Raw genomic sequence first — 22,113 nt, 5'->3', positions numbered from 1 at the left:
GTTTGTCGTCATTTGATGAATCCATAATATAACTTCATTATTGTTTATAAAATATACATGTAATTGGTTCATAGGCTATAGTTAAGAAAATATTTTCTCAAAATTAATGCATGCACTAATGTTTAACCCATTTAAGATAATTAATAATCATTATTTAAATTTTTTGGCACCAATATCTTCTAATTGCTTCCTCTTATATTTGTAAAATCGTCATTATTATGGACATCTTTTCGAGGCCTGAGGGAGCAATGACATATCAATAGAAACAGCAGGACTTTTGAACATGACACTGTATCTTAAATAGTCTCCAGACTACCATAATAGTAATAGTAGGCATCCATCAGTCTCAGGAGACTATGGAGCTGTACTCTGGTTGTCAGTCTGGAGTGGCTTCTCCAGGGCGCAAAGCTAGAATGAGTTGATATGGGGGGATGGGGTGAGAAGCTGTCACCTATGCAGCAGGTCCCCCCTCTCCATGGCGCCGAAAGTGCCCAATGGAAAGGCAAACGGCAATATGACTGGTTTCAGTGCTGTCGCAGGAACTGAAGGGCAAAGTTGAAGGCAACAACGAAATGCCTTAGGGGCTCCAGCTCCAGAGTTTACCTCGAGATTGATAAAAGAAGGCATAGGGACTCCAAACCCGGAGACCGTCGTGGTCAAGGCCGGAGAAGAACCACCCCAGCAAGGCCAAGAACGACCCCAGCCTCTTGAGCCTCCTTGGGCCGCACCAGTTGATTGACGGTTGAGAGGCGGGACCAAAGAGACAAAGCTTGACCTTCGTAAGCACAACTAGGCGAGTACGAGCCCCTGAAGCTGGACATCCGAGTCCCGCACTTACGGGTTCCAGACGGAGATCATCACAGAGATCATTTCACCCGAGGCCGGCTTTCTTCATGACCCAGTAGAAGGACGAGTAATAATTATTATTATTATTATAATTGTTGTGCTTATTATAATCGCCCACATTGAAGTGTGGGTGATTCATGCAAAGGTATTAATAACAAGTGTGTATACTGAATTATATATATATTGTATACAGTAACCTAAAAAAAATACAATTTTTCTTATTCTATTTTATTAAAGGACAGGTATGAAATAATAAGTTTTTAACAATATTTATAAAGTAAAAATGAGCTTGAATGGGGAACATAATATTTGGCTTTTTCACCATCATAAATATTTTTATATACACGAGTAATAATTCATGAAATGCTGTAGAGTACTGAACTTGAAAACAAGTCGATCCCACGAATAAGTAATGATCAGAAATTCTGTAACTAGTCACAGTACTTAATCTGATGCCTCACTCAAAGGTGGTGGAGGTTGCATTTCATGGTGCTGTCTTTTAAAAATTATAACTACAAAAATATTTTATTTCACAAATCATAATTTGAATCAGTAGCTTCTTGCTTAAATGTTCTCTCCATTCTGTGCTGTCCATGATCTTTTGTCGTGTCCCGAGTTATAACCCCTGAATGACCATTGGTCCCTTCACTGTTGTTGTATGAGGACAGGCATTGAGAAGCATGCGGAGAAGTAGGCATCTGTGTGGCTTCCCCACTAGTATTCATTCCCATGGCCACTCCACCTCCGGCTGCAGTGGCAGCTCCTAAAGGTATTGGGAGACCAACACCACCAGGAGGAGGAGCTGGTACTCCTATTCCAATTCCTCCATCACCTCCACCGTATCCACCTCCAGACCCAGTTGAGACACCATTTACAGCATCACCATTTGCTCCTGGTAAGTACAAACCTATGTTAATTTATAGAAATTCTTAAGTCATAGTACAAATGTGTATATATTATTTCTATATGTCCAGGAATAGAAGAAAATTAAACACACACAAGTGGCAAATCATTGACACAGAAGAGATTAACAAGATTAACTAAATTTTAAGATCTTGAATTAAAATATAATTTACAGTAATATTGTAGTAATAAAGTGTGCTGAAGTAATGTTGTAAAAAAGATATTTAGAAAATGTGTTTTCCAATATTAATTACAGTACTGTAAAACTTTTGTGGTCTGATGACTAACGTGTTACTGAGAAGGGCCCAGAGAGGGCTTCACTGCTTCCCATCGGGTGTGCAGTATGGGGCTTACCTCAAAAATGTTAAGAGTATACAGTAGATGTATGTGTGTAAAAAAAAAGTCAAATGTATTTCAGAAGTAAGCAAAAGACAACAATTAGGTAGAGAAATATTACATAATTCCACAAAAAAATCATCTGGGGGGGGGGAAAGGTTCTTAAGTTTACTAATTTGATGTCAAATGTTGATTAAAATGTAGAAGAATATAAGAAGTCATTTATAAGTTAGTAATGTTATTAAAGTGATAATATACATGCCTCCCAAAAGCATTTCCTGTAGCAGATTGTCAATCCTAGCAACCCCAAAGAGCTTGGCAAATTGGATTTGCTCTATCATCTGCCATGTAATTGACTGTAATGCTGGGAGTGTGAGTAGAATCTCTCCAAATCTACCACGTGACTCATACTGTCGATCATTGATGTAGTCTTCCAACAACAATTGTACTTGATAACGTAGAGCCTTCACTCTCTCGACATTACGCAGACCTCGAATAACTGTAAAAATATGTAATTTGTAATACTGTACTGTACCTACATACTGTATATATATTAAGATCTTTACAGAGACTTTGTAAGGCTAAATAATCAATTACAGGACAGATATACTGTATACACAGTTCAAGAGTCTGACCTGATAAATATGAAACTTAAAAAATATAAGTGCTTTTATTTACTTGATATACAGTAATATATTTCAAAGTATTGTACAGTCCAAGATTATATCACTAAATACAGTACTTACAGGGATATATATACTGAGTGTTTATATACAAGAGTATGACCTGGCATTATTTTCATAAGGACATACAGTACTGTGCTGTATAGATATATGCCTGTCCTGTACTGTATTTAAGTACTGTACTTGATGAATCATGTCATATACAGTGAGTTCTAACAAAGCTTTGTATTTCTAGCTGTAGCTTTGAAAGAAAGTACGGTACTTTTGACTAACCAGGATCAAAGAAGACAATAGCTTTGAGACATGCATACTCATGTTCATCTACTTGGACACCTCGCAGTGGCCGGATAAGTTCATCCATGATCCGCTGACCAATTCTGCTGAGTTCCATCTCTGCTGACAAGACAATAATAATAATATTGAAAAAACCGGCGTTGACTGTACTGAAACAATCCGTTCACAATTCACAATTACACCGTGAGATCTCTCATATACCAGGGCCATAATTCATCAAACATTTATGCAACCGCTTATTCATTTTGTAATGAAACGCCTCTATCTGGTAAAGTCCCGGTGGCTCCCAGAGGTTATCTCACAGAGATGGCTCCCTACTAATGGGTCACATTAGTCACTTGAGGCCTATTTGGCCTACTGTTGACCAGACCTAGAACTTGGCCTCCTTACAGAGGCACAAGGAGCAGGCAATTATTATAATGAACCTCGTCAGGAAAGCATACAGAAAGTCAGTGAACCAATACAAATAACTGCATAGTTCATAGAAAATGGAGCATTGAAACAGGCAAATGACTCCGTAAATTATAAAGTCAAAACAGTATGATTCACCCAAAACTACAGTCGTTTGAACTCATTAGTCCAAATGGCCACCACCAGACGGCCAATAGCTGCCCGCCAGTCAATTCAGAGCTGGTGCATAAGGAACCAATGAACCTGGTAGGGAGGAATTGAGTCAGGGAGCCACTGGGGCTCTACCAGAAAGGGACATTTCATTATATTTAATTGAATTTAATGCTGATTTTCTGGAGGAGCTCCTTGGTGGCTTCCTGAAGCTAACTAACCACAGAGAAAAAGAGAGAAACAAGGCATTTACCAGGGAGGAGGAAAGGTGTTGGGTATTAGATCGAAGAAGTGACAGTGGGCCAGGAAACTCAACTTAGTGCAACATAAGACCAACTGGGACCAGGAACATTAACCAAATACTGGGCTGCCAAGACCCTGTTAAACCTCCAGAACCTCAAGCCTCTAATATTAGCCCACAACAAGTTGGAAGAGAGAAGAGCAGGTGGGACATCAATAAGCCAGCCAGCTGCTTACCATACAAATGGTGATAGACCCATGTCAAAAACACCAGATGTGTAGAGCAAAGAAGGTCGAACAATGAGGTACTTTGCTAGGCAAACTACCGGTTGTTTTGTTCAGTTTCTTCTCTTTCTCAACAAGCTTTGTGGTTTGTTTTGCTATGCTTGTATTTTCTGAGTATTTTTTGGGAGGGTGCGAAGATGATATTTGATCCCTTTGCTTCCTTCACCTCGATGAGCAGATCATATTCAGTTCTGGTGGTCCATAGGTCTACACCAGCTCAGAGATCTGGTAGCAGTGTGTATCTGTAGTATTAGATCCTAATGCACCGGAAAGCTTCCAAGAAGCAAGCCTAGAAATATACCCAAAATAATGAACTTCCTTCAGTACTAACTTAAAATTCACTATAAGACTATTTCATCCAGTATTAGGTATTAGTCTAATATTAATTACAGTATCTACCCATTTCACATTGTACAACACATTTCAATTTAATTTTAAGGATTGTTAAAAGGGGTGTGCATACCACGAAGCTTTGTACAAATGTGTTCATCCCACTTACTGTACTTCCATATGAACTCCAATACTCTCCAGATTAACCTATGTTTCTACAAATGCAAATGTTTGTGTTAATGTTTATCTTTATCATTTCTGTTTCTGTGAACATTTAGCGGCACTCTTCACTCAGGTCAGTGACCGCAGTGGAGACATTTTCATTGTCTGTTTTCACTAAGATGTGGAGGCAATTGGCCTTTAGTATGGTGAAGATAGAGATGAATTATGAGTCCCCATTCCAATCTTCTTCCCATTTTGTTAACCACACCCATACACAAATCAATAAAAATTTATCCAATTAAAAAATTATTGTCTGCTAACAAAATTTCTGTTATTTAATGTTCCGTGGAACTTTAAATCTTTTTTTCATTATTTACATGGGCATAGGAACACTTACATAGCTGTCGCTCTACAACATACCACTCTTGTATATCTGAAACTTGCAAACCAATTTTCTACCATCATTCTATACAGTGAAAACATAAGGATCACCACTAACTGAGTAATTACTTCGTTAATTTTCTACAAAGCATAATTTTACTACGCTCCCTTCTAAATCTTTCCTCATACTATTTTTAATTATTTCCCAAAGCACTTTTCTCTATCACATTCATCTTCACAAGAGAAGTGCAACAATTGTGTATAATGCACCAGCCCCATCCTATTTATAAACAATTCTCATTACAGCCTAGCTGGATTAATGGCTTCTATGCTTAAAAATATTTTTCCTGTGATTTGCTCTCTGGTTACAGTGATGTTACTCAGCAATGCATTGAATTACTATGTTTCCGTATATACCAGATTTTACAAGTACTGTATTTAAATCATACTTGTCCTTTCCTTTTCAGAAAGAAACAAAATTTTCACTTTAGATTTACAAGCAACTGAAGTAAATCTTAAGACTGTACTATACAAATCATAGATTCATCACCAAAATTATTAATACCAGAAGAGTTTCTGAGGATGACACAGTCATTGCCAAGGAGGATCATATCCTGGATGTTCATAGAACGCCACGCAGCCCCAAGCAGCAGGTGCTCTCCAGCATGGGCCCGCAGAAGTGCCACCTGTGGAAGATCGAAATGGTCACTTCACCTACTTAAGACAATTTAAAACGGCTTGGCAGGCAAAAGTATCTTTTCAAACTAGGCATGGAAAGGAAGGATGGTCAATGTATTTGGTTATAAACATATTTCAGAGAAATCTGGTGCCTTGCTAATCTGGAAGAGATGATAACTCACTGGTGTAGTGAGTGTGAGAGGACTAAAAATATCTTCACAAGGTAGTGGAAATATTTATACTTTGAAGAGTGGGAAAAGAAAGAGAGGAACACACATGGATATAGCACATGGGAAGCTGAAGTAGATACAAATCTAGAATATAATAGACAAAAATGCTGGTTAATAGTACTTGGTTAGAACTGCTGAAGGTACTTTTAATGCCTGTTATGACAAATACAAATTCTTTCAACACACTACTTGAATGTTGGATATAAAGGTGATCGTTATGTGCAGACTTGGCAATGCGAATGATCCATATATTTCAACAAGACAAGTGAGAGGCTGCTTCAATATCTGGGAAGAGAGGAGTAATTTATTTTGTCAATACTTCAGCAGTACAATAGGCAAATAATTACAACACTTAGTGAGTACTGCAATTATATTTAACTTACAATACAAAGAATTTTGCATTTCATAAACTACATATAAACAGAAGTTGGCAATCAATCAAATTCTGTCAGCATGGGCCTCCATCTGTAAATTTTGTACATCTGCATCAAATACAAAGCAGTTTTGAGTGGTCAGATTTGCTGGTAACGATGAAAATTATATATACTATACCATGTTCTTTAGATGTGGCAAGACAACTACAGTATAAGCATTATTATCATGGTTGAAATATGCAATGGATAACTAATGATATACCAGGCCTATAATTTTATGCAACTACTGTATTGCAAGTAGAGTAATAAGCATCAATGCAGTTGGTTATTAAATGCTGTGAAGAGTTTTTATGCAGAAAAGACAGTAGAGCATATGTGAAAGTTAAAAGTTTAAAGAGTAACTTGTTTGATATTAATGTAGGAGATGTGTGACGTTCTCAGGGATGTTCAGTTTATATGTGGATTGGGTAAAAGGAAGAATGCTAGAAAAGTGTAAAATAATTATATGATAAGAACAAATGAAGCATGCTCGTATGCAAATGATGCTGTTCTTCTAGTAGAAAACGGCAGATTATATATACTAATATTATATTTATATATATATATTTGTGTGATGGTGGCTAGGGAAATGAATGCCTAGTTAGATTAGATTAGATTACAGAGAACAAGATAGGAACTAACGTAGGAGAAATGCTTTTTAGAGTAATAATGTAGGGTCTACCCTTATCTACTGAGGTATAATGCTGGTGTATCATCAGAATTAAAAATCAAGAGTTTGGTAGTAGAGACTAGTAGTCTGAGATGTATTTATAGTGTTAGAGGATGGATAGAGTAGGGAATGAAAATATTATGGAAAGATGTTAAGAGTACAAAAGTCTGTAAATCCTAAGATTAATGAGCGATGAAATTATTGGGTCATATTGAACAAATGGATGATGAGTGAGTGATGAAAAGTGTGTATATGAGTTAATTTAAAGTTAGAAGAGGCAGGCCAGAAAAATTAGACATGGTGAATATATGAGGAAGCAAGAATCAAATGTGATTAGCAGATGAGAGTTATGAAATACAGATAAATGGCATCAGTTTGATAAGAGAATGAATGTTTGAAATTTTTAAAATGAGAATTCATGTAATACGTTCTCGACTAGTTTTTTCTGGTAGGGAAGAAATTCATCCTGATGTCTGGGCTATTAAACACTTCACTAGGTTGTGTGAATCATTAGGGTGCTGAAGTGTGACGGTGGTGAGTGTGTGTGTTTTGCTGCAGTATGTAATGTGGTACATCTTTACTTTTTCTCTATATTGCTCTAATATTTCTTCCAGGTTGATGCCCTGAGGAAGTGGGAATCAGGTGGGAGTGATGATGAATTAGATACTAGATAGAATAATAATCCTGTATAAGCTTCACAGTGTAAGGTTACTATTTGTAAAGATGTTACAAGTATAATATCAGACTGAAAAGCCCTCATTAGGAAGCTGACAGACCTAAAAACAATGAGCAGTATGTAACAGGCACATCTGATGGACCATCTGCGACGAAGCCGTACCTAACAGGCATAATATAAGATATGAATTATTGTATTGTACAGTAATGCCTGAAATATTTGTGCCCATTTTGAGGCAGTTGATGTAAAGTAACACACTGGCCCACCTTGTTAGACAATAGCTAATGGGAGTAACTGGTGCTTCCCATGATAGGCAGTACCTGATGGCCGATACCTGGTGAGCCTCCCCTGATGGGTCTTACATGATGGACAGTACCTGATGGGAAGTAGTGATGTGATATGAGCAATGCACCTTGGAGGCTTTTAGGCAATTTCAAGAGTATCTGACCCATAAAGAACTTCATAATCAAAAAACAAAATCACTACATTATCCCGCAATAAGATCTTGTTGATGCCCTAATCACATGATAATTATCAACCATACTTAAATACACAGTTTAAACAAGTGAATTTACATATAAATAATATATTGATTTTGCTAATGAAGATTATATAGAAGTTTTTATTACAGTACTGTATTGTATATTTCATAAACTTCTAAAAAAACAAATCTAATTTGATTAGGTTTCTGCTAAACATTATTGGTGTTTTTATTTGTTATAACTTGATAGTATGTTATACTACTGTATAATTAAACTGATTACAAAAATATATATGTACCATGTATGAATATAATATTAGCAAACATTATCACTATAAATAGGTTAGATTTAACATCACAAACACTTTCACATCTTCAATAAAGTGGTTTTGATTCATACCGAGTGATGCTATTCCCAATTTTCAAGACAATAGGGAAGCTCTCATATCTGCAGGAGAGAACATTAAGGGAGACAGGCTCAAGGGAGACAGGCTCAAAGAACTCAATCTCATCAAAGCTTCACAACATAGCTTAGTGAAATTTTGTCAAACTAAACTGACTTCATTAAAATAATGAACAAGTTAGATAATGTACCTTCAAACCACTTGCTCCAGACGTTTGATGTTTCACACACCAACAACCAAAAGTTCCGAGCATATCGAGCCACAATGCAGAACATGTATTCTGAACAAGGAATTTTGCTTCTTCCAACGAGTAATAAACTTGGTCTAATAATAGCTGGTCATCACAGCTATTAAGGCTGGTGACCAGTAGGCAAAATACAGTACTGTAATGATGTGTATTAAACAAACCATTGGGCAGCACCTCAGAAATCTTGAACAATGTTGAGATCTTCTGACCCAATGAGAAACTGACTTGCCATATGCCATAGTACTGTACAGTATTCTGTACCTGGCCTGTATATACTAAAACAATCAAAGTTTTACCTGGGTATACCATCTAATATAATATCTTCACCCCCAATATTTAAAAACACAAAAGATGATATTTATTTTCAAATAATTTTTAAAAAGTCATTTATTTGGACACTACTTGCCAACCACCAACTGAAGACCAAACTTGGTCCTAAATTTTACTAAGTAATTTTACACTTAAAAAATTGTCTTATGCACTTGTCTTTTTACATATGTTTTGTGCTGTTATCGTTTTTTGTTTGTTTTTTCCACGTCGCGGTGAGTTGCATCATCCAAGATCACACAGGTTTTTGTCCAGAAAGCCTCCACAAGTGTGAGTGGTAATTACCTGACTGTTTGATGCTTGAACTTTTGAATGGTAGGCAGAATGAGAAGTATTTAGATTGAAAGCGATTGGATGTTTGAGGAGCAACCTATTGAGAGAAATAGGCTGCTCCTAATATGATCAGGAGTAAGCACTGCAACAAACTAAATAAGCTGTAATTGATGGTGTATTGCTAAAGGGTTCTCAGTTACTATAGCTGATTATATATATACTGTAATGGGGAGGACCTGATGGCCTAAGTTAGTAGATTATAAATGATGGGAAGTACCTGATGGTCTTTCAGTGTTAAACTACACAGTATGCTATATGATGGGCACCAGATAATATATATATGCAACTTAGGGTACTTGGGAGGAAGTTGTTGGTTGAACTGACCTGATCATCAAGGATGAGGTCACAGAAGGCAGGGATGTACTTGGCCCACTCGACTAATATGAGCAACTGCTGCTTCATGCTGTCACACACATCCATAACCCCGGCCACCTTCTTGTTCATCATGCTCACATCCCCAACAGCTGGAGAGAACTGTAAAAGGGGCAAGGTTGGGACAGGCTAGTCACTCGATGAAGCAGAAATAAGAATGTATGTACAAATTTTAAGTGAGAATATAAGTCGGATCAGTGGACAATTTCAGTTAGCAAAGAGAGAAAAAAATGTGAATAAAGGGCTAGTGCAAGATGAATGACTATCCATATGAGCAGAGTGCTTAATTATCATGTACCTAATGTTTATTTATTTATATACAAGAAGGTACATTGGGTTTGTGAGAATACATAGCATATTTACAATCTTGTAAAGCCACTAGTATGTGCAGCGTTTCGGGCAAGTCCTTAATCTAACAAACAATTTTAAGTAGGTAAATTCTAGCTGAATTAACAAAATGATAACAGATAAGTAATATGAGGAATAAAAGGCATATTTATGTTAAAAGGTTTAGTTCCTTCAAAAAAAAAAAACATATATATATATATATATATAATATATATATATATATATATATATATATATATATATATATGTATGTATGTATGTATGTATGTATGTATGTATGTATGTATGTATATATGTGCACTAACTTGCTTAAACTCCCAAGTGAAGTTAAACAACATTTAGACACAACGCATCAGGAGACTCGAACCCCAGCCAACACAGTTACTTACCAGTAACTGGCATAACTCCTTAAACCATTGCACCAAACTCAGACCCTTAAAAGGTATGTCCCTTCCCTTTTAAGGGAAGCGCATTCATATATTTTACTCTACTGTGTAATCAAACATTTGATATTCTCAAAAGATATATAAATATTACATACTGTAATTTTGTGTGTATATATAGTTAAGACTTAGAGTAAGAGAAGTTAATTGTTCTGGGTCCATTTAAGGACAGTTCGAATGTTTGATCAGCTGTGAATCACCAGTCGTGTGCAAATTGTTGACTCATAAACAATGCGGGTGGCGGATGGATTAATTAGCATTTGCCCAGTTTTTATGAGAATTGCTTAGAGAAGTTGCAGACGAACTGTGTTAAAAAAAATGGCAAGCAAGTGTCTTGAGTGAAGTAAAGTCTTGATGTAAGTAGACAAGGATGAAATGACAGGTAAGCCACGCAACCACCTGACCTGACCACAGAGCTAGGTAAACAATCATCAACAGAAGGCACCAAGCCTAGAAGACTATGTAGCAAAGCCCTACGTGTGTGTGCTAGCACTCATGGTTAAATGGTGACGACGAGCGGAGGTCTGGACTACGCCCGGAACGCCTGACGCCACTTTACCCAGCGGGTCTCTGCACTCCCCCATGGTCCGGACTGTCCCGACGCCTGGCGCATTATCGCCCGGGGTCACTGGCAAGTTGATAGATTTTTTCAGTTTTCTGGCCGGTTCTTGTGGCGGGGAGACGGTATCCGGCGCCGGCTTGACCGAGAGGTGCCGTGGGTCTTGGTGGGGTCCTGGCGTGTGCCCCTCGAGGCGTGGTGGGTGGCTGGCTCCTGCCCTCCCGGAGGTCACAAGACGTGTTTGCTCAATTGGTTATGAGTTTAGGAGGGACCATTGCAATTCTGCCACAACTTTGTTTGTCTATCTAGTATTCTGTGTCGGGTGGGAGCCGGTGGGGGACTTGGGGCTCTACAAACATTTGCCCTTTCAGTGTGTTTTTACGCCGTAAGGCGGGTTTCTTTTCGTCGGCATGTGATGTTAATGTAGCCACAAGGCTTTGCGTTTTATATCGTCAAAGGGAACAGAGACACCCACCCCCGGCACCACTGCCGTCGTGACCCCCTTGATCAAACAACATTTTACTTTTATATTTTAAATGTAATATTTTGTCAATATTACGTAAAATATTCTGCTGCTTTGTCAGACAGTATTATTTTTCTTTTCTTTTTTTTACATACGGTGGGTAGAGGAACAGACGACTGCTGACTCCTGTTAACGGGCTAAGAGCCTTTTCATTTCATTGCTCATGGTAATCCGTAAATTACTCGCTAGTTTGCCTGGGTAATACAACCCCATCAATCATTAACGACCAAGTACCCAATCAATGCTGGGTGAACAGAGGCATACAGTTGCAAGGAGTTACTCGACGATCTTGAATGAGAAACCAATACTTCTAGCCAATGAAGATGGTGTAATATCTGCCTCTGACACTGCCATTAAATTCAATAGTTTCTTCTCATCCATTGGCACATCCCTTGCAAATGATATCCCATCATTCCTAACTAATATTAAAGACTGCCTCACAGGAAGCTTCCAGAGTCTGTACCTATCTCCCACTAATTCCTCTGACGTTAATGAGATAATCCAGTCTCTTAAGACAAAAGTCGAGTGTCCTTGCTGAGATAACAACTCTAATTTACAAAAAAAAAAACATATTTTTAGCTCCGGCCATTGCATTGCTCTACAACAAATCACTCAATCTCCAAACCTTTCCGGATATTCTACAAAAAAATAGTAATCCCAGTCCATAAAAGTGGTGATCTCACTAATGTCAACAATTTCAGATCAATATCAATCCTGCCTACCTTGTCAAAAATATTTGAAAAGTTAATCTACAAGCAGCTTTACTCTTATCTAGCCAAACAATATATTTAGCTCTTGCCAATATGGCTTCAGACCCCCCCCCAAAAAAAAGCACCAATGATGCACTGATTAGTATGATTAACTTGATACATGCAGCTCTTGATAAAAATTAGAACCATGTTGTGTTATTTGTTGACCTACGTAAGGCTTTTGACAATGTTAACCACAATAACCTTCTTGACTTACAACATTATGGAGTCAGAGGTCACTCCCTCCAGTCATACTTCAGTGACAGGTTCCAGTATGTCTCTTTGAATGACTCCAATTCTCCCACCCTACCCATTAACATTGGTGTTCCACAGGGTAGTATACTTGGCCCTCTCCTCTATCTCATCTATATTAATTACCTTCCAAATGCCTCTCAACACCTCAAGCCAATCTTATTTGCTGATGACACAACCTTCATTTTCTCCAGTCCTAACCCTCTTCTGAATGACACGGTGAATACTGAAATAAATGTCTAAATTTAGACATTATTTTAAATAAAGTCTATCTTTGGCTAACTGCTAACAAACTCACTCGCCCTTAACATTGATAAAATATATATCAATGAAGAAATTATAAATTTCTTCATTGATATTTATTTGAAGAAATTATTAAAGTGAGAATCCACAAGGTCTTCTCTGAATACTCTTTATTTTCTTCTCCGAGGCTATGGGTCCCTAAAATAAATATATATATTTTATGTAACACACTGACACACTGAACTGTAATGCTAATCCTATGGAATGTCCTTCCCAATCACGTCAAAGTCTGTCCCTCTCTCAACCAGTTTATAAAAAAAAAACTAAGTACTATCTAATCAACTCCATGTAACCTATCCCACCTCCTAAATGTCAACCTATGTCTTGCTATTCTCAAACTTTAATGATTAATGACTAACTTCAATATCTGCTGACATCTGTCATGTATAAACTTAAAGCAAATTGTAGTCCGTATGTTTTATTTAGTTAAAATGACTTGTGCTCTTCCGTTGCAATTTCTGCTGTTCCATTCAACATGTAATTATTGACATAATTTGTATTTCTATTTCAGTTCAATTCTTGCTTTTGATCTCAATCATTAAGTCTTAGTTTTTAAGTTTCTCCCCACATCTTGCCCGAAAATTTGTGCTTATTAATGACTTTAGGCATAGTATATGCCTATTATACATTACATATACATATACATATACATTACGTATACAGTATATACATTATCTGCTGATGTAGACCTGACCAAATGTAAACCGTCAACAAAATTATTCGCTCACCCTCCGTCACTATGTGATGGAGTGCGAAAAGATACGCGAGTTCAGAGACAATTCTATAACAAATGTTCCTGAAATGTCTAAATATTTAATTCAAAGTGATCTGCTACCAGAAATTTTAGGCAAATACTCCCAGTTTGCTAACTGTAGGTAGTAACTAAGTGATTGTAACCTATCCACCGCTGCCCACTGGATGGGGGGCGGTGTGCAGGACAGACATATCAATTGTGATATTGGCTCTCCACATATGTCAGTTGCTAAATTTAGAAACTGTACTTGTGGTCAATCTCGAGCCCATTGATGATGTGACGTGTATTGAATTTTGTAACTAACTCATCGAGATTGTAACTTGCTTAGCTAAATGAATTGTGGGGGTTCAGTCCCTGAGCCCATTATGTGCCTCCGTAACCCTTTCCACTACCGCCCACAAGATGGGTATGGGGTGCATAATAAAGGAACTAAACTATAGCTCTCGGCCATCTCTGGCTTGTTCAGATGTTCACGCAGCAACCCTGTACACGTGTTCCTCTTCGTCCAACCACTTGCCGTTGGTGTGTGTGTGTGTGTGTGTGTGTGTGTGTGTGTGTGTGTGTGTGTGTGTGTGTGTGTGTGTGTGTGTGTGTGTGTGTGTGTGTGTGTGTGTGTGTACTCACCTCACCTATTTGTGCTTGCGGGGGTTGAGCTCTGGCTCTTTGGTCCCGCTTCTCAACTGGTGTACAGGTTCCTGAGCCTAGTGGACGCTATTATATCTATATCATGATATCACACATGATATCTCATATCATGTGTGTGTTTTAAAGCGCATGCATGTGCGCATTATTCATCAGTATAATTAATATGTTGGCTCTTCATTCTTATTTCCTTTCAACCGTCGAAAAAGAGGTATTGGTGAATATGAGTGTAGAGTGTATAATTATCACATTAATGGAAACTGTGGAGAAGCCTCGTTTACGACCACACAAAGTCTCGTTTGTTAATACTTTTCTCCTTATTTTAAACCCTTGTGTGGCCAGACTATATTAACTGGAGACCATCTTAGCAGATACACATACCTAATGTTCACGAGGAGTTCTCGCCTTGGAGAACGTGCAGCTAGGCTTTGTGCATTCCTTAAACAAAAAGTCAGTTAATGATCATCAACTTGTGGGCTATTGATGCCAGCGCCACCTCTTGGGTGGCTTAATCTTCATCAAATTATCGGTTATCAACGTCTCGGAATGTATGTCTTCGACGACCTTGAATTGTTATCTGATAATTATTTTTAGAGACACTGAATGCGTAGTTGATGTAAAGTTTGAGGATGTTTCTCATTAATGAAGGATGTATTCACATTGTGCACGTCTTACAGTCTTACATTTGTGCATGAATGTTCACACACGTTTGGTTTAATGTAGAGAAGTGTTTTATATAGATATGGTTACTGCATGTTGAACCATAGGCCCTGTAATAAGCATAGTTACTGTGTTAATGTTGGGGGTTTTGGGCTGAGGTTAGTTACTGAAAGTCAACGCGTGTGTATGTGTGACCCAGACAGCACCAGGGTCGCAGAGAGGTAAGGGACCTGCATCCTGGGAGGTTATTATCGTAGCGGGGTGTGCATGGAGGTTTATCCCATGCCTCCATTCGCTGCATGGAATAAAGGCTTTACGATTTCATAAGGCTACCCATCTTGGGCCACCATGACTCGTCAGGCTTACACAAACAGTGCAGATAAAACATCGTGTAACAGAAATGATAGTAAACTAAACTTGGGTAATTATAATAGGACACTGAACGGCCTGAACACATCGGTGTGATGTTATTTGTTTACAACTGACGCATACACACACACACACACACACACACACACACACACACACACACACACACACACACACACACACACACACACACACACACATACATATATATATATATATATATATATATATATATATGTATATATATATATATATATATATATATATATATATATATATATATATATATATATATAACATAATATCCCACAGTGTGGTATAGTAAATGATAAGGTCAGGTTGTGTAAAACAAGACAAAACAGTTACCTAGGCTACAACTGACGCTTTCCTCATTCGTATGTTTAAAACCAAAGACCAGGAACTGGGTCATACTCTCCTAACATTATATCATTCAATGTCCAGTCGTTAGACTTACCGGTATATGCTATTTGGAGCGCGACAATTCATCCCTTCATTCATATTCGTGAAGATAATATCATTACCGATCAACGTTTAGCTAGTATTATGTACAAGCTTCCCGTGAGACCAGGATCTTGCCATCACATGTGTGTCTCTTGACATGGTTGCAACCCTTCGTATAGTTTAGAGGTACCATAATAAAGTAACATGAGTATGTTAATGGATACAAATGAGAATGTTTTTAACAGTTGATATTAATGTAGAGTGGTGACGCTGTGATTGATTGGGTGCCTGGAGGAGTTGTTTGGGGGGAGGGGGGGAGAGGGGACGTCGACCCATAGATAGAATTGTTTTATAAGATAACATGTAGAATGTCAGAGTGGGTGCAGGTACCCACCTAAGGTGAGAGAGTGAACGCAGGTACCCACCTGAGACTAGAGAGCGAGTGCAGGTACCCACCTGACGTGAGAGAGTGAGTGCAGGTACCCACCTAAGGTGAGAGAGTGAACGTAGGTACCCACCTGAGACTAGAGAGTGATTGCAGGTACCCACCTGAGGCTAGTGAGCGAGTGCTGGTACCCACCTGACGTGAGAGGTGCTCAGCGTTGACGATGGTTGAAAGGGTGATGGCGGTGGGTCCTCCAGGCTCGTCATAGCTGGGCCGCCGGGTGCTAATCCGGTCCCTCTCGTTCTGCACAGCTGGCCACACACACCAAAACATACCGTGTTACAGTTGCACTTAATATGGTCTTAAATCAACCCCAGTGGCCCATTAACGTGGCCACGTTAATGGAAATGACTTTTACCACACATGCACAACGATGGTATTTATAAGTTATTATCAGTAATGGAAGATGGTTCATGTATTAGTGCACAGAATAAGTTAAATAGTAATATTAAAATATAGATTAGTGGTGTGTGGGGGAAAGGGGACCGCATCACTAGCAGTGTGTACTAGTAGTACCGGTAGAGGTAGTACTAGTAGTTAATGTTACAGTACAGTAAAAGTTTTATATATAGACATTCCTGGAGTGCGTCTCTCGGAGACAATTAACGTTCACTGGAAGCCATTTGGGTTTGTTACCTGGTGGTGTTTGCAACCTATTCTCAGGGTTAATGCACCGCGTTTCTGACGCAACTGACTACAGCGACAAAATATCGGCACTTTAATGGAAATATGGTTAGATTGCGTAGTTTTCCCCACACTCGAGGAAACGGTGAAGGGGCCAGACCTTTTCACAGTGTAGGAAAAGGGAATAACGGAGGACATGATATAAAATTCAAAATAGATTAACAGAGAGACAATGTTCAACTTAAGGAACATGAGAAGGAGAGACTACAGGTAAACAAGAGAAGCAAACATAGCATAGAGACAAAGAGCATAGATGTCTCCATGTCTCTAGCCAAAGCATAGAAAGATTAGGAAATATAACTTGAGCATAAGAGCGGGAGATAAATAGATCTGACTGGTTGAAGTGAACTTAATACAGTTTTAAAGCTAAAACAAACAGGAAATATGAGAGGATAATACAGTAATGCCACCAGTGGTATTATTGTTTTTTGTACATGGCTTGGAGCAGTCGTCCAGAGATGTGGTAAGAGACTGATAGGTCAAGAGGCGGAGCTTAGGAGATGACGTTCGACCCTGCGATCACATTAGGAGGCGAACACGTCCCTGCCAGTGAAGCTGTACATTGAGCTAGCCACACCAGTACAGTGTGGGTGTCATACCTTCCTTCTTCATGCCGGCCCTGATGCACTTGCGAAGCCTGCAGTAGCGGCATTGGTTCCTCTTGTCCTTGTCGACGGTGCAGCTCCTGGTGAACCTGGTGGAGGGAGTGAGCTGTTACCATGAACCAGTGTTGTCTCTAGTATACATCCGTTACCTCTCTCTCTCTTTCTCTCTCTCTCTCTCTCTCTCTCTCTCTCTCTCTCTCTCTCTCTCTCTCTCTCTCTCTCTCTCTCTCTCTCTCTCTCTCTCTCTCTCTCTCTGTCTCTGTCTGTCTCTCTCTCTGTCTGTCTCTCTCTCTGTCTCTCTCTCTCTCTCTGTCTCTCTCTCTCTCTGTCTCTCTCTCTCTGTCTGTCTGTCTGTCTGTCTGTCTGTCTGTCTGTCTGTCTGTCTGTCTGTCTGTCTGTCTCTCTGTCTGTCTGTCTCTCTGTCTCTCTGTCTCTCTGTCTGTCTGTCTGTCTGTCTCTCTGTCTCTCTGTCTGTCTGTCTGTCTGTCTGTCTCTCTCTCTGTCTGTCTCTCTGTCTGTCTGTCTCTCTCTCTGTCTGTCTCTCTGTCTGTCTGTCTCTCTCTCTGTCTGTCTCTCTGTCTGTCTGTCTCTCTCTGTCTGTCTCTCTCTCTGTCTCTCTCTCTCTCTGTCTCTCTCTCTCTCTGTCTCTCATTCTCTCTCTCTCTCTCTCTCTCTCTCTCTCTCTCTCTCTCTCTCTCTCTCTCTCTCTCTCTCTCTCTCTCTCTCTCTCTCTCTCTCTCTCTCTCTCTCTCAGTAGACGACATGTAACTCTTGTGCGCAGGCATAGAGCGTTTTCTTCCTATAATTCATGCTAACCTACTAGTTTTTTCCCTGGAACACGTTTAGTCACTCGGTTTACAACCCGGTTCCCAGTTATTACTGGGTGACCTTGAATATAATACAAATCTTTCGTTATGAGAATTATTGTAGCATAAATATGATAAATGTGGTGTTACAAAGCAAGAAGAAGAAGAAGAAGAACAAAAAAGCATATCAGTGTCTTCCAACCCACGTCGGAATCTCGCTAGGCCTATCCGCCTATTCCCCCCCCCCCCCCATCCACGACGTCCGTCTTCCATAGAGTGATAGACGGCTGACAGACTTTAATAACAAAAAAAAACGTGCTACACAGTTAAGCTATAAATATGACTTTTGACTGTTTCGTACGTTTCAAAAGGCAGAAACATACTCGTGAGCCTACCATTTATTACTGTGTACATGCAAATACAAGTTGTATCTCACTAAATTTGCAGAGCTATAATCTGTAGCCAGCCTGTGTTGTTTTTGGAACGTTCTCATGGGAAAGTACCCAGGGCTTGTTGGCATTAATACTGACACCACCAGAGTCCCAATACCAGCATCACCAGCACAGTACCGCGTGATTACCTGCAGGTCACGACGGGAGACATCTCCCGTCACGCAGGGTGCAGTCGCACCTCCACAGATCTCCAGTATCAGCTCTTGATACTGGTAATGGCTCAATAGGGGCACCACTTACGGGCTATTCATGCCCGTGCCACCTTTTGGGTGGCTTAATCTTCATCAACCAATCAATCACCTGCAGTTGTAAGTGTGGTTCTTCCTGACGGAGCGACGGAAGAAGCCCTTACAGCCGTCGCAGGAGTGGGCGCCGTAGTGCTTCCCGGTGGCCCTGTCCCCACAGATGGCACACGCTAGGGTCATCACGCCCGTCATCACCATCTCCCCGCCGCCCACAATGGACACGCCCACGCCACACAAGGACGTCGAGCTACCTGTGGGCGCGGGAAGGAGAGAATATTACAGTATGTCAGTGAAGCACAAATTTCTTTAAGATTTACAATCGGGCCACAGAAGGGACGCGGTTGAAAAGAAGCAGCCAATATTGGAAATAAGATACAACTAGAATTTATTTTGAGGTTAATCATACAGAATCAAATTTCGCAAACAAATTCCAACAGCAACTTAAGTTCCGCAAAATGAAGATGAACATTTAAAGACGTGTGCAGATCGGTAGGGGCCCGACCTAATGTACACTGTAAGAGATGACATAGCAAGATTTGAAGCACTTGCAAAAGAAACACTATCAGAGCTCTTAGGGCACAAACGTATAAGAAAGATTCCCAATGACGGAGATTTACCAGAAGAAGACCTTAATACACATTCTGCACACTATGATTGCATGCAGTGCTCTTTGATCTTGTACCTGCTTATTGTTGGGGAATATAGTGTTAGTTCTGCGTCACGTCCTGGAACACTTCCCCTTCTCCTCATCTTTAGCTTTGAACTTTTGTATTGATCTGTTTTAACTCCCTTAGTTTGTCTCGTTTTTTTTTTTAATATTGTGAGGTATGTTGATATGTAAATAATCTTACATCCATTCATACCTTTCAGGTGGGTCTCTGTCCTTGGACCTGCCCTCTGGGGGGGGGGGGGGTTCTACGTCACTGATAATATGCCTTCATCGTTTTATATATTTATTGATCATTGTTGAAGGCAGCTTGGGGCATAGTGCGGCCCGTTCTCGTCATTGGCCACAGCGTGAAAAATACCAAATACTCACCAGAAATATACCAACCCAAACAACCCATCTAATCTAAGCTCCCGATACACAGAAAACGTGAATAATTGTGAGTTGTTACTTTTCATAATCCATTATACACTGGGGACCATAACGTACAAAATTAGACGTACTGGTTAAGGGTACGGGTCATGTGTGTGTGAGGAGGGAACGATAAAAATGGGTGTTATGGAGTGAGAGCGGAGAGGCAGGAGTGAGAGCTAGTGGGAGGAAAGTTGACAGCTTACCTTGCTGGTGGAGGACGGCGGAATTGGGCACGATGACGGAGTGAGTGGCCGGTGCGGGCATGGGCGTTGATGGTGGGGGCGGGCTGAGGGCCGTCCCGCCGCTGTTGCTGTTGGTGGTGTAGGTGTGTGAGGAGGCGAGGGGAGGGCTGGTGGTGTGGTAGGCCTGCGGGGAGGGGCTCAACACAGACACGTGTCCACCACCACCACCACCACCACCACTACCCATGTCCACGTCGTAGCGTGAGACACTCATCCTCCACACGCCCTGGCCCCACCTCTCCTCGTCCACCAGCTTGTCCACTACTCTTCACCTCACTAAAATCAACTGATTGTTTATGATTCCTATTGACCGTGGCTGCCAAAAAATATTGACGGTTCTCTCTTCGCGAGATCGATGGATCTCTTCCAGAGACTAATGAAGTTACCCCATGGGCAAGCCCAGGGCTGAGGGTGGCGCACATGGGCAAGCCCAGGGCTGAGGGTGGCACACATGGGCAGGCCCAGGGCTGAGGGTGGCACACATGGGCAGGCCCAGGGCTGAGGGTGGAGATTACGGGAACCACGTGGCACCTGTGAACCGCTCTCGTCTCTCCTGGTCACCTGACGGGAGGAAACCCAAATGTTAAGTATTCGTTATAATAGAAAACGAATTAATAAATGTACTAAACCAAAAGTTTACTTCTGTGAGGACTGAGTGCAATTCTCGGGACTCGCCTCTAAACATCTAATTGACTGGTGTACAGTAACGTTCTCTTGCCCCCTCGGGTTGTGTTATAATTTGTAATCTGTGTAGCGAGTCTCCCTCTCACACTTGTCATGTTAAGGGTTCTACCTTTGGATGCTCACACAGTCTCACACCTCAATGTGCTACATAGAGGCGGGACCAAAGAGCCAAAGCTCAACCCCCGCAAGCGCAAGTACATAGTCTCACAGTCTTGGCGCCTTCTTTTGATAATTACTTACTTACCCCTAACTACGGCTCACCAATTAACTATCATACCATCCCCTTACGAGGAAGCTTGGCACCATTCCTGGAAGTAATACGGGCCACAGTTTTTTTTGTTATGTGAGTAAAAAGGATGAAGAGGCACAGGCGAAGGGAAAAGTTGCAAAAGGGAAAGTACAGTACGAGTTACGATAGCAGGCGGGCTGACCGCCTCGCTGACACCATGTGTGGGTGTTGGCAGCTGAGCTAAGCTTGCTCTCTCTCGTCAGGGAGCTGCAAGTGTGTGAGAGGTTCATCACATGTGTTTCAGCATATATGGATGTCTATATATGAACACTGTGTAGTAGTCACATACACACACACAAATGTTTTTGTACATGTTTTGACGTTCTGTTTGACGATCTTTGGCATTATTATTATTATTATTTATAAGAGTGGGGGAGGGGGTTTCTGTTCAGTATTTCATCTAGGAGTTATGTAGTGTGGGGCTTGCAATTCATCGAATAAACAAGGCATTTGGGCCACCAGCTGTGGGGACTCGTCTTGGAGTAATCTTTCTAACGTTGGGTCTTCTAACATTACGATCGCGTTCCTCACCCTGATGGCTTGCAGCGTAGTCTGACGATTAGATTTGAGGTATTTGCAATTTGCTCAACAAAAGCCTTGGAAGACGGTGGCTAAAGTCGTGACTGTCCTGTCGCATCTCGACTGGGACTATCAGTGTAAGGGG

The 22,113-nt window shown here is 40.3% G+C and overlaps 2 protein-coding genes across 8 annotated transcripts in view; one reads left to right on the top strand and one right to left on the bottom strand.

Moving 5' to 3' along the window:
* Nucleotides 1-22,113, top strand: part of LOC138357999 (uncharacterized) — a 381,281-nt gene that overhangs the window by 318,102 nt on the left and 41,066 nt on the right. The gene's annotated exons all lie outside the window — the stretch shown is intronic.
* LOC123773173 (hepatocyte nuclear factor 4-gamma) overlaps nucleotides 1,012-22,113 on the bottom strand; it is a 36,183-nt gene continuing 15,081 nt past the window's right edge. For 3 of the 5 annotated variants that reach the window (XM_045766713.2, XM_069315396.1, XM_069315395.1), the window contains exons 2-10: nucleotides 20,438-21,037; nucleotides 19,209-19,404; nucleotides 17,645-17,739; nucleotides 16,497-16,612; nucleotides 9,805-9,954; nucleotides 5,572-5,707; nucleotides 3,042-3,161; nucleotides 2,348-2,584; nucleotides 1,012-1,738 (exon numbers count right to left, since the gene is read on the bottom strand). In XM_045766713.2, the coding sequence (XP_045622669.2) occupies nucleotides 1,377-1,738; nucleotides 2,348-2,584; nucleotides 3,042-3,161; nucleotides 5,572-5,707; nucleotides 9,805-9,954; nucleotides 16,497-16,612; nucleotides 17,645-17,739; nucleotides 19,209-19,404; nucleotides 20,438-20,690 (1,665 nt within the window). In that variant the 5' untranslated portion in view covers nucleotides 20,691-21,037 and the 3' untranslated portion in view covers nucleotides 1,012-1,376. Of the gene's footprint in view, nucleotides 1,739-2,347; nucleotides 2,585-3,041; nucleotides 3,165-5,571; nucleotides 5,708-9,804; nucleotides 9,955-16,496; nucleotides 16,613-17,644; nucleotides 17,740-19,208; nucleotides 19,405-20,437; nucleotides 21,038-22,113 lie in introns of all 5 variants that reach the window. The other 2 variants (XM_045766715.2, XM_045766716.2) reach the window with 2 other exon arrangements.

This window comes from Procambarus clarkii, chromosome 81 (genome assembly GCF_040958095.1).
Source record: "Procambarus clarkii isolate CNS0578487 chromosome 81, FALCON_Pclarkii_2.0, whole genome shotgun sequence".
In the NCBI taxonomy this organism is placed as follows: Eukaryota; Metazoa; Arthropoda; class Malacostraca; order Decapoda; family Cambaridae; genus Procambarus; species Procambarus clarkii.
This window is presented reverse-complemented; position numbering and strand designations above follow the sequence as displayed.